This window comes from Esox lucius, chromosome 25, assembly GCF_011004845.1.
Source record: "Esox lucius isolate fEsoLuc1 chromosome 25, fEsoLuc1.pri, whole genome shotgun sequence".
Classification (NCBI taxonomy): domain Eukaryota; kingdom Metazoa; phylum Chordata; class Actinopteri; order Esociformes; family Esocidae; genus Esox; species Esox lucius.
In genome coordinates this window covers 19,062,900-19,076,587 of record NC_047593.1, presented here as the reverse complement: position 1 = coordinate 19,076,587, position 13,688 = coordinate 19,062,900, and the positions used below count along the sequence as shown (strand labels likewise).

The 13,688-nt window shown below is 40.5% G+C and overlaps 1 protein-coding gene across 1 annotated transcript; it reads left to right on the top strand.

Annotated features, from left to right (window-relative positions):
* The first annotated feature begins 8,684 nt into the window (after positions 1-8,684).
* Positions 8,685-12,681, top strand: LOC114830624. The gene is made up of 5 exons (XM_029118055.2): positions 8,685-8,740; positions 8,987-9,400; positions 11,752-11,889; positions 12,129-12,193; positions 12,375-12,681. The coding sequence occupies exons 1-5, from the start codon at positions 8,704-8,706 to the stop codon at positions 12,498-12,500; spliced, it is 780 nt and encodes a 259-aa protein (XP_028973888.2). The 5' UTR covers positions 8,685-8,703; the 3' UTR covers positions 12,501-12,681.
* Positions 12,682-13,688: the final 1,007 nt, after the last annotated feature.

The following is a 13,688-nucleotide window of genomic DNA, read 5'->3' as shown; positions in this document are numbered from 1 at the left end:
TTGTCGCAGTGATGTTTAACACATTTTATCATGTATAGAAGTTTCTGATGAAGCAAGAGTTCATGTAAACTCTGTTTCTTCTTAATGATGAACCAAATGTAAATGTGTCATTCATCCTAACATTGTTCCCTCCCTCTGTTTCCTGTAGGTGCTGTTTCCTCCAGTCAGGATGGGATCTCTGGATCAGAGGTGGATCTGATAGTCAGACCAGGAGACAACATCACACTCCACTGTGACTGCAGAATATCCACTGGAGTATCCATCACATGGTTCAGGAACTGCTCTCATGAGCACCAACCTACCCTGGTTATTAGCATTCAGGATAGTTTTAGAGATCCTGAGAAGTTTGAAAATAGTCAAAACCCTTTTCCTCGGTTCACACTGCAATGGAACCCCTCTAACAACACCTATGACCTACTGATTGAGAACATCACTGATTCTGACCTGGGATTCTACTACTGTGGGAATGAGGAGACTAAGCTGGTGGATGAAGGATGGAAAGGAGGTGTTAAAAAGAAGGTGTTGTACCTCTATGGAAACGTCATCAATAGACTTTCATTTGGTAAGACATTTTTCAGTTTTTACAGCTTCATGTCTGTATCTCTGGTTTTGTTTTAACATCTGGGTTGCCGTGTAGCTGATTTGGTAAATAAGGATGGCTGGATTAGCCTGGTTGTGCTTTCATACATTTGTTACTCTGGATAAAAGCCTCTGTTAAATTACGTAAAATAAATGTTTCCTTAAATGACAGGATGTTGCGTGTTTGAAGATGCATCTGTCTTTTTCCAAAACATCAAGAAATTAGTTTTTGCCAAAATGAGGATGTGAGAGATAAATTGTGATTGGGGCCTTATAAGCCATGTTACAGGTCTGGGACCTCTAGGACTACAGAAAGGGTCCCAAAACACAGAACAGAGGACAAAGCTTTGAAGCCCTCAGTTGCATGACACCTGTGAGAGATGTCAAGGAATATGTCATGGAGTTTAGTGTTGGAGCAGTGACATCCAGAACATGTTCTTTCTTAGAGAACCGATTTTTGTAGCCTCTTCGCAATTCCTGATTCTATCGTAGACTCTACTGAGATTTTCACATCAGCCATGGAGAACGAAGGCAGCAGATGTTCCAGAGCAGCAAGAGCCTTCCTGATTGGTTTAGTATTGTCCAACTAGAAGTGAGTGTAGAATGTGTTGAACTTGTCTGGGAGAGAACCATTAGTTGGTACCATGTAGCTTGATTAGCCTTTGATTTTCTTGCTCCGTGACAGTGTGAAATCCTTGCCAAATACTTTAACAGTCTGAGTTGTCAAACACTGAGAAGTTTATTGATATCCCAGAGGTCATCCCAGAGGTCATCCCGGAGGTCATCCCAGGGGTCATCCCAACTGTTCCCTCCTCCCCTCCTGAAGACTGTGGTCTGTGTTGGACTCTGATGTTCAGTCTGTGTCCTGTGTCTGTTCTTTGTTTTGTCTGTATTTAGTTGTGTTTGTATTTGGTTGTGTCTGTTTTTAGTTGTGTCTGTTATTAGTTTTGTCTGTATTTAGCTGTGTCTGTATTTGGTTGTGTCTGTTTTAAGTTGTGTCTGTATTTAATTTTGTCTGTATTTAGTTGTGTCTGTTTTTAGTTGTGTCTGTATTTATGTGTGTCTGTTTTTACTGGTGTCTGTATTTATTTGTATATGTACTTAATTGCTGCAAAAGGGTGTGTTGTAAGGACAATCCAGTAATGAATTGCCAAATAAAGACAACACTATAAATCTGACTGCATTTTTACAATGAGTGAAAAATCTTTACCAAGAGTGTGGCGTGTATAGATGAAGGAGCCAGGCGCAGGAAGATGTGAAACAACGTTAATGATTTAATCGGCTAAAGCAGTAGTCCAAGGCAACAAATAAAACACAGCAAAGTGTAATCCAATACAGTCCACACGCGTGTAAAGCAAAAGTATCAACACACAGGGATTCTCCCAGGAGATAATCATGCGTAAGGCTCAAAGAGCCAGCGACACATCCACATTAAAACACATGGAAGACATGGGAAAGCTGAGGGAATATATACACAGAGACTAATGATGGGATAAGAACCAGGTGTGTGAAAATAAGACAAGAGGAATAGAATGACGAGTGGACAGACGGTGGCAGCTAGAAGGTGGGTGACGACCAACGTCGAAGTCCGCCTGAACAAGGCGAGGAGGGAGCTTTGGATGCAGTTGTGAGCAGTGAACTGGGAGTTGTATTAGTGAAGTCTTAAGCCTTTCTTCCTTTGAGAGGGAATATATTGACTCTCATTGCTAGGAAAAATACATGAGAAGATATAGTTGTTTACATTAGTAGTGGTTGGTGATGTTTTTCGTCGCTGTTGAACAGACTGCTCCACCAATGGTACTGTAGACTTTCCTGACCTGGATTGACATCCTGACTGGGGTCTGAGCCATTGGCTGACTATGTAGTTGGTAAAAACCCAACCAAATGAATATGTTTAGTGACTTGTTATTTTCTTCTGTACAGAGTCCCCTCCCACCATCAGCACCAGTGATGTTTCTTGTGACTGTGGTCTGAACTGGGTCCTGGTGGTGTCCTCCAGAACTCTGTTTCTGGTCCTCATCCCTGCTGCCTTCCTTATTGGGAATACTTATGGTGGGTCAGGACACCAGTCTACTAAATATCAGTCAGTGTTTAAATTCATCAGTCAGACCAGGATGTGAAAACTCTTTAAGATGTTTTTTGTTGTTTTGTTAAATCAGGAGTTAATAAGGAGAAGAGGAAACTCCAGGAGAGAAGAAGAGACCAGTCATTCTCCATGTCTGCAATGAATTGAATAACACTTCCAATTGTCCAGTGAGATTACCATGCAGGACCAGATTAATAAATTGTAGACTCTGGGAAATTATTTTTTTAGATTCCGTGATGAGGGATGATCTCATTGTGGTGAAATATCTAAAGATTAGATCAAAACAGATGGTGTTCCTTTTAATTCTGCATTGTCAAGATATACCGGTGAATCTACAGATTATTCATCTCACCTAAGCAGGAGGTATTTGCTCTCCAATTTATAGTCTATATTTTTTCGGTGATTGTATTGACAAATTAGCAAAAGGAAAACTGACAGAGTGAAGCAATTGTGGCAATACAATCTTTAGGTGGCTGTTCCCACTGAACTCAGGTCCAGCAGACATTGATTGATGTACCCATGAGTTTTACAGGGAATGTTACAAGCCCTTCTAGCGGCATATATACTTCTGTTGATAAAAATGAATACAAAAATTATGTAATTAAAATATGTAAATAAAAATGATACAGTGACACTTTATTTTGAGAGTCCAAAAGTGTGTCTGTCAACGCTCTACTGACCATCTACTGACTATCACAAACATTTGACCTAACTACCTACTAACCCTAACCTTAACCTTTACCCTAACCATAACTTTAACACAGGTCAATGTTTCTTTTTCAGCATACGAGTTTGAAAAATTGCAATTGTTAGGTCCTCGCAACGCCCCAGCACCACTGCACCCTCACGGCGTAGTGGACCTGAACTCAGCTCTCAGCCAAGGTCACAATCACCGGAATTCTAAACACCTGTGTCTCATTGCCTCCTCCTATTTAAGCCAGTCCTCCACCACCACTTGGTTGTGAGGTATTGTTCGTAGTGGACCTGCAAAGCCTTCGCATAGCGCTCTTCCATGTTTTTGATTCCCAGCCTGTTGTCCTCTCCTTTCCCGGCCCTGTCCCTGTTTGTCTCCGTATATAGAAGGCTGCCTCCTGACCTGCCTGCCTGCCCCTGGATTCTCCGACCTGCCTGCTCCTGCCTGTACTGTCGCCTTCGTGGACTGATCACCCAGTATCGTACCTGACTGCCTGCCCCTGGATTCTCCTACTCGCCTGCTCCTGCCTGTACTGTTGTCTTCGCGGTTTGATCATCCGGTTACCGAGCCTGCCCGCCTGTCTCTTTCGTTCTGCTTGTGCCTTATCCCTTGTGCTTTTGCAAAACAAATCGACAATTGAGTTCCGCAACTGGAACCACAAACCCCTGGTCCAGGTGTTCATTACAGCAACAAGAATAAAACCACGTTCCTAATTACCAGGAAGTTGCAATATATCACTGTGTAGACACGACTAAATGTCAGACTATTTTATTCATTATATTATTCCTTTACCAATTGGCTCAACCTTGGCCAATTAAAGATGGCAAGTCATGCCAAAATGCCATGTAACTTTTCAAGATAAACAAGTAAATATCTATACAATTGAAATTCTTAACTGTGAACAATCTTGCCAATCCCAGATTCTTTCTCCTGGCTGCAAAGATGCAGCTGTACCAAAAGACAGTGAGACCACAGTGCACGTGATTGTCGAGGTTGTAGTTCACTGAGCTAGTGATGCTGTAGGGGGCTAGTCTTCTGGTCTGTGGGGGTTGTAGTTCATTCAGCTAGTGATGCTGTAAGGGGCTTGTCTTCGGGTCTGTGGGGGTTGTAGTTCACTCAGCTAGTGATACTGTAGGGGGGCTAGTCTTCAGGTCTGTGAGGGTTGTAGTTCACTCAGCTAGTGATGTTGTAGGGGGCTAGTCTTCAGGTCTGTGGGGGTTGTAGTTCACTCAGCTAGTGATGCTGTAGGGGGGCTAGTCTTCAGGTCTGTGGGGGTTGTAGTTCACTCAGCTAGTGATGCTGTAGGGGGGCTAGTCTTCAGGTCTATGGGGGTTGTAGTTCACTCAGCTATTGATGTTGTAGGGGGGCTAGTCTTCAGGTCTGTGGGGGTTGTAGTTCACTCAGCTAGTGATGTTGTAGGGGGGCTGGTCTTCAGGTCTGCAGGTCTTCAGGTCTGAGGGGGGATTTTCAGGTCGGTTGTAACCACAGTGGTTTCATCTACTTACCTCATCACGTGTCAACTGCTTGACCAGTCCCTGTGGTTCTGCATTTGCATGTGTGTGTGTTTTTGTGTGTGTGTGTGTATGTGTGTCTGTCTATGTGCACATATTGAACAACAGGAAACAATACCATTTTAACTAAATAACACAATAGTTAGGGGATGGACCAGATAAGAGAGGTGACACCCCACGGTACTATGAGAACATTTGTTTAGGCTGAGTGACCAAAAAATGTATCTATCGCCTGTATCTTAACCTGCATGTATTGGACATGTGTTGGTTAAGCTGTATCTTTAAAGCTAGTCAATATGATAAATGTAGATTGTGATGGATAGTATAGTTCAAGGTAATTACCAATACCTGCTGACCTCTCTTCATGGGACAGGTGACTGATCAGGTGTTCTGCGTTCATTCTGTCCAGTAAGAAGAGGTAACCAGTCTGGAACGACACTGTGACGAGGAAAAATATGAAATGATCATAAACGTGACAAATCCTCACTAGAATCTGTATTCAGCAGTTTAAAGTATCCTAACATGTGGTATAAATCCAAGAAACATCAGTGGTGTAAATAATACAACGTCCTTCCCCAGTGTTTACCTGTACTTGGCTGTGTTGACCAGATGAGTGTGATTAAGACCTAAATGAACTACATTTACGTGGCCATATATCACATGGTGAACACATACTTTCCTCCTCTGCCAAACATTTAGGCCATACTCATAGTTGATACTCTGATGTGAAACAGCCAGAAACTACAATTACCATGGAACTCTAGTTATATTGTGATAGTGAAGCCAAGAAAATCTTTCTTCACCTGCTGGGCCAATTCTAGTTAATTAACTTTTCTGTAAATAACTATACATTTCAGTGACAGTGGAGACATATAGTGTGTTAGGCATGAGATCAACACTAACTGTCCATCCTGTATGTGATGGACTCATTGTCAGGCTAAAAGCAGCACCACGGCAACAACAACAGGAAGTCAGTGTGGGTTTCCTGTCTACTGAGTGCATCATCTCAGCCAATCAGTAACTTGGTTATATAGATGTAATGGCAGTGCTTAAGGATACGTTCGAACAATGTTTATGTGTGTATTTACATGAATGTGCATGTTTGGGGATGTGTTTATACATGCACTGGTCTATGTGTGTTGTAGGGGTTTATTCAGCCAGTGCTGTTGGTCTGTACTGATGTGTTTAACAGGGGCTGTAAGAGGGGAGGTCTGAGGTGTAAAGGAGGTTTCAGGTCTGAGGTCATGTGTTCAGGTCTGTAGAAACCACATCCATTTCTATCTACTAGTCACATCAACTGTTTGAACACCCAGTAAGGTCCTGCACATGTAGCTTAGTTTGTGTTCGTGTGTTTGAGATCCACATTTATGTTTGCATTTAGGGATCTGATGTCCCCAAATACAGGAAATAGAAAACCTATTCAACATCTCCTCTGTTCATAAGCTTTTCTATGTGAAGTTCAAAGGTCAGACAGCCCTTTAGAATTTATTTGGTTCTTGAAAGTAAGAGTCTTTCGTTTTCAGTTGATAATGGGATGGTTTTATCTGCGGTGACCTCAAAAGTATTTTCCATTGTCTTCAGGTTGGGGTTCAATGTTTGACACTGATGCTAGACCCTAACATGTGGTATAAATCCAGGAAACATCAAAGGTGTAAAAAGTACAAAGTTCTTCTCCAGTTTTTACCTGTATTTGGCTGTGTTCACCAGATGTGAGGGATTAAGACATACATTTACTTTATTAACGCCTAAATGAACTCCATAAAGACCTACATAAACTACATTAAAACTTAAATGAACTACAATAGGATAGATATGAACTGCATATATATACTAATTTTTCACCTGGTATTACAGACCAAGTCCTTTCCTCCTCTGCCAAATATTCAGGTCTTTCACATACTTGATTCTCTGATATGAAAGCAGCTAGAAATTACAATAACCATAATGCTCTAGTTATATTGTGATATTGAAACCAATAAAGTTTTTTTTCACCTGCTGGGCCAATTCTTGTCCTTAAATTTGGCGAAGTATTTCTGTGAATAACTATGTTTTTCAGTAACAGTGGGGACATATAGTGTGTTAGGTATGAGATCAACACTAACTGTCCATCCTGTATGTGATGGACTCATCGCCAGGCAAACAGCAGCACCACGGCAACAACAACAGGAAGTCAGTGTGGGTTTCCTGTCTACTGAGTGCATCATCTCAGCCAATCAGTAACTTGGTCATATAGATGTAATGGCAGTGCTAATGGATACGTTCGAACAATTTATACTTGTGTATTTACATGAATGTGCATGTTTGGGGATGTGTTTATACATGCACTGGTCTATGTGTGTTGTAGAAGTTTATTCAGCCAGTGCTGTTGGTCTGTACTGATGTGTTTAACAGGAGCTGTAAGAGGGGAGGTCTGAGGTGTAAAGGAGGTTTCAGGTCTGAGGTCATGTGTTCAGGTCTGTAGAAACCACATCCATTTCTATCTACTAGTCACATCAACTGTTTGAACACCCAGTAAGGTCCTGCACATGTAGCTTAGTTTGTGTTTGTGTGTTTGAGATCCACGTTTATGTTTGCATTTAGGGATCTGATGTCCCCAAATACAGGAAATAGAAAACCTATTCAACATCTCCTCTGTTCATAAGCTTTTCTATGTGAAGTTCAAAGGTCAGACAGCCCTTTAGAATTTATTTGGTCTTTCGTTTTCAGTTGATAATGGGATGGTTTTTATCTGCGGTGACCTCAAAAGTATTTTCCATTGTCTTCAGGTTGGTGTTGAATGTGTGAAACTGATGCTAGAGCCTAACATGTGGTATAAATCCAGGAAACATCAAAGTCCTGATGTCTCCATAAAGATAGTGATCCAGAAAATCAGTCCCAAGAAGTTGTTTTGCAGTTCCCTGCTCTGAAATGGGCCTGTGACTCATACAGCCTAGAACTGAACCTGTCACCAGCTGAGTGAACTCCAACCCCCACAGACCTGAAGACTAGCCCCCCACATCATAACTAGCTGAGTGAACTACAACCCCCACAAGCCTGAAGACTTGCCCCCCTACAGCATCACTAGCTGAGTGAACTACAACCCCCACAGACCTGAAGACTAGCCCCCCTACAGCATCACCTGCTGAGTGAACTACAACCCCCACAGACCTGAAGACTAGCCCCCCTACAGCATAACTAGCTGAGTGAACTACAACCCCCACAGGCCTGAAGACTAACCTCCCTACAGCATAACTAGCTGAGTGAACTACAACCCCTAGAGACGTATACATGCAAATAGTCTCATGTTCACTACCAATTACCTATTATGTAAATGAACTCATGCAAACACATGTTGATCACTACTAATGTTACTGATTGTCTGATCCTCTGATGTAGGTGTAACAAAGCTCCTATACAAACTAGTCACTCATTGGCTAACATTGATAACCTATTCTATCTCTCCTCTTTCAATATGTTTTGCTATTTAATTTTCAAACATCAGACAGGCCTTTGACATTTATTTGGTTCTTAACCTCACAGTGTTTGTTGTTTTCTTTGATAATGGGTTGGTATTGGACGTTCATGGTTTTATCTGCAGTGACCTCAAAATTATTTTCCCATGACATCAAGGTGGTGTTGAAGGTGTGACATTGATGACAGACCCTCCCCTTCATGTCACAACACGTGTTTAAAAGAAAAGGCTGAAAACTTTGCATTTGATTGAACCAATCGCTGCTCTTCTGCCCTTTAATGGTGAAGTAGATCTAGTTACCATCACGGAAATACGCACCAAAGACCAAGTGACTCTCAGACACCAAAGACCCTTGTCCTCTTTGACACCATCAGTTCACCAGATGGACAAGTTGTGTGTAGCTCTCATCACACTCTTTTGTGAGTTCACGTGTGTTTCATTAGGTCTTATAGCTGCTTGATAGCTGGTTTTGTTTATTGTTGTTTTAAGGTTGACTAGATTTGTTATTTAGATATTATTGTGGCAGTGATGTTAAACACATTTTATCATGTATAGAAGTTTCTGATGAAGTAAGAGTTCATGTAAACTCTGTTCCTTCTTAATGATGAACCAATTGTAAATGTTTCATTCATCCTAACATTGTTCCCTTCCTCTGTTACCTGTAGGTGCTGTTTCCTCCAGTCAGGATGGGATCTCTGGATCTGAGGTGGTTCTGTTAGTCAGACCAGGAGACAACATCACTCTATACTGTGACTGCAGAACATCCACTGGTGTATCCATCACATGGTTCAGGAACTGTTCTCATGAGCACCAACCTACCCTGGTTATTAGCATTCAGGACAGTTTTAGAGATCCGGAGAAGTTTGAAAATAGTCAAAACCCTTTTCCACGGTTCAAACTGCAATGGAACCCCTCTAACAACACCTATGATCTACTGATTGAGAACATCACTGGATCTGACCTGGGACTCTACCACTGTGGGACTGAGGAGACTAAGCTGGTGGATGAAGGAGGGAAAGGAGGTGTTAAAAAGAAGGTGTTGTACCTCTATGGAAACGTCACCAATAGACTTTCATTTGGTAAGACATTTTTCATTTTTTACAGCTTCATGTCTGTATCTCTGGTTTTGTTTTAACATCTGGTTTGCAGTGTAGCTGATTTGGTAAATAAGAATGGCTGGATTAGCCTGGTTGTGCTTTCATACGTTTGTTACTCTGGATAAAAGCCTCTGTTAAATTACGTAAAATAAATGTTTCCTTAAATTACAGGAGGTTGTGTGTTTCAAGGTGCATCTGTCTGTTTCCAAAACATCAAGAAATTAGTTTTTGTCAAAATGAGGTTGTGAGAGATAAATTGTGATTGGGGACTTATAAGCCCTGTTACAGGCTTGGGGCTCTTGGAACATCTACAAATACAGAAAGGGTCCCAAAACACAGAACAGAGGATAAAGCTGTGAAGTCCTCAGAAGCATGACACCTGTGAGAGATATCAAGGAATATGTCATGGAGTTTAGTGTTGGAGCAGTGTAGTATATGTAAAGATGTTAAATTGAGACCGTGCCTGGAGGTGATTGAGATTTGCAGAACAATTGTCCAGTATTAAGTCCAAGAGCGAAAATCCCTCAAACTCATTCTACAAGTTTTATCGTCCGAGATAAACTTCTCAATACATTTTAAATGCCCTTTTCTAGTGGAAGCCCCTCCCATCAGAAAATTCCACAGTTAACATCAATAAATCTTTCAAGCCAAAACACATTGTTACAGTGTACATTCTTCCACTAAATAAGTAAGAAATTAAATGTATCATATGGGAGTGCTTGGTTGATGTGTGTTGACACAGTGCTAACTCGCAGCAACCAGAGTAGGGAGAGTGTGTGTTTGTGTGTGTGTGTGTATGTTTGTTCCTTAAACAGGCTTTGATGCAGCTGGTCAGGATGTTCTCAATAGTACAGTGCTGGTATTTTGTAGAGGACCTAGCCTGACATGCAGAACATGTTCTTCCTTAGAGAACCGATTTTTGTAGCCTCTTTGCAATTCCTGATTCTATCGTAGACTCTACTGAGATTTTCACATCAGCCTTGGAGAACGAAGGCAGCAGATGTTCCAGAGCAGCAAGAGCCTTCCTGATTGGTTTAGTATTGTCCAACTAGAAGTGAGTGTAGAATGTGTTGAACTTGTCTGGGGAGAACCATTAGTTGGTACCATGTAGCTTGATTAGCCTTTGATTTACTTGATCTGCGACAGCCTGCAGTCCTTGCCAAATACTTTAACAGTCTGTGTTGTCAAACACTGAGAACTTTATTAACATTGAGCTTGTATTTTCTTTGCCATTGTATCCCAGAGGTCATCCAAGAGGTCATCCCAACTGTTCCCTCCTCACCTCCCAAAGACTGTGGTCTGTGTTGGACTCACAGTCTCTGTCCTGTGTTTGTTTTTAGTTGTGTCTGTATTTAGTTGTGTCTTGTTTTAGTTGTGTCGGTTTTAGTTGTGTCTGTATTTCGTTGTCTGTTTTTAGTTGTCTGTTTTTTGTTGTGTCTGTATTTAGTGATCTGTTTTTAGTTGTGTCTGTATTTCGTTTTATGTTTTTAGTTGTGTCTGTATTTAGTTGTGTCTGTATTTACTTGTGTCTGTATTTAGTTGTTTCTGTTGTTAGTTTTGTCTGCATTTATTTGTGTCTGTATTTAATTTTGTCTGTTTTTACTTGTGTTAGTATTTAATTTTGTCTGTACTTAGTTGTGTCTGTATTTTGTATTGTATGTATTTAGTTGTGTCTGTATTTGGTTGTGTCTGGTTTTAGTTTCTCCAAAAGGGCGTGTTGTAAGGTCAAGCCAGTAACTAGGTGTATTGCCATATTAATAACAAACACTATGAATCTGACTGCATTTTAACAGTGAGTGAAGAATCTTTACCAAGAGTGTGGCGTGTATAGACGAAGGAGCCAGGCGCAGGAAGATGTGAAACAACGTTAATGATTTAATTGGCGCAACGAATAAAACACAGCAAAGTGTAATCCAATACAGTCCACACGCGTGTGAAGCAAAAGTATCAACACACAGGGATTCTCCCAGGAGATAATCATGCGTAAGGCTCAAAGAGCCAGCGACACATCCACATTAAAACACATGGAAGACATGGGAAAGCTGAGGGAATATATACACAGAGACTAATGATGGGATAAGAACCAGGTGTGTGAAAATAAGACAAGAGCAATAGAATGATGAGTGGACAGACGGTGGCAGCTAGAAGGTGGGTGACGACCAACGCCGAAGTCCGCCCGAACAAGGCGAGGAGGGAGCTTTGGATGCAGTTGTGACATTGAGTAGTGAACTGGGAGTTGTAAGAGTAAAGTCTAAAGCCTTTCTTCCTGAGTTGTCAAACACTGAGAACGTTATTAACATTGAGCTTGTATTTTCTTTGCCATTATATCCCAGAGGTCATCCCAGAGGTCATCCAAGTGACTGAAGACTGTGGTCTGTGTTGGATTCTGATGTTCAGTCTGTGTCCTGTGTCTGTTCTCCTCTCTTCTCTCCTCTCCTCCTTCTGTGTTTACTCCTTCTGCAGAAAAACAGGTACATCTCTTATATTACTGACAACCATTATATTGAACTATATTGTCCAGCCGTGATTTACTTGTACATTTTATGAGCTGTACATGTTTTATATTTTTACCAACTGATTAAGTCAAGAAAGTCTAACCGTTCTTTTGAATAATGTAATATTATTATTATTATTGTTATATATTTTATATGTTTGCTACTGAAACAGTGTAGTTAAGTTATTGTTAGTAATGTCCAACTGTACTCTGCAGCTCCAAATGAGACTTCAGTTCCTCTGAACAGGACGTCGACTAGGGGAAGTGACAGTAGAGAGAAGGTACTGTGTCCAAACCAGACTGGGTGTTTTAATTATATGGTGGATGAACATTTAGATTATAACACTTTGTAAACCAGTCCTATTTTGATCAGCATAATGAAAAATAAATCAAAAGCAAAGGAATAAGCAAAATTAATGACACACAAAACTTGAAGATAAAAAGTCTCTCTGTGTCTCTCAGGAGGAAGAAGACCTGTGTTATGCCTCATTGGACATCCGTCAAGGACAGAAGAGACCAAAGAAGAAGAATAAAATCCAGAACTCTGACTTCAGTACCTACTCAGCCATCAATACCATGAGAGTGTGACCTACACCAGCCATCAATTCCATGAGAGTGTGACCTACACCAGCCATCAATACCATGAGAGTGTGACCTATACCAGCCACAATACCAGCAGACTGTGACATATACTAGCCATCAATACCAGCAGACTGTGACCTATACCTGCATCCAATACCAGCAGAATGTGACATATACTAGCCATCAATACCAGCAATATGTGGGAACTATACCAGTCATCAGCAGATCTTATATATATATATATATATATATATATATATATATATATATATATATATATATATATATATATATATATATGTATATATAGATAGATAGATATAAATATAGGAGCCCCTGGTGTCTCTGACTTATTTACTATGTAACTCTGTCTGTGTGATTTTCTCTGCCTCTTTTCATGGTATTGAACTCATGGGTTTGAGCCTCTGTGTTAAATCTGTGATGAAACTGTCCTTTGGTTTCATCACATTATCAGTAGCAGATCGTTTATATTCTGTCTTTGTTACCAATGTTTTTTCAGATTAGGGCTTTGTTTTTAACACCAGCTTTCAATTGCTTTGCGATATAATACCTTTTTATAACTTGGAAAGTTCTACCAACTGACAATAACATTTCTGTAGATTTTAAATTAAGAAACATTGTACGATCCATATTTTTAGAACATACCTTTAAAGCTAAAAAAATGTATTGAAATAGAACACTTTTCCCTGACGATATTGTCCTGAAGGTATAATTATCCTGATGGTAATAGTTATGATAATAAAGAAATAAAGATATTGAACCAATCACTGCAGGTTTGTCCTTTCATGGTCAAATACATGTAGTCTCCATCACAGAAACACAAAACAAAGACCCTGTTGCTCCATGACTCCATCACACTATCAGATCTACTGATGGACATGTGTTTTGCTCTCATCACACTCTCATGTGAGTTCATGTGTGTTTCATCAATCAATCAATCAATCAAATGTATTTATAAAGCCCTTTTACAACAGCAGTTGTCAAAAAGTGCTTTTACAAAGACACCCGGCCTTAAACCCCAAGGAGCAAACAACAGTAGTGTTGAATTTCAGTGGCTAGCAAAAACTCCCTAAGAAGGGAGAATTTTAGGAAGAAACCTAGAGAGGACCCAGGCTCTTTAGGTCTAATAGCTGCTTGATAGCTGGTTTTACTTATTGTGATTTTATGGTTGAC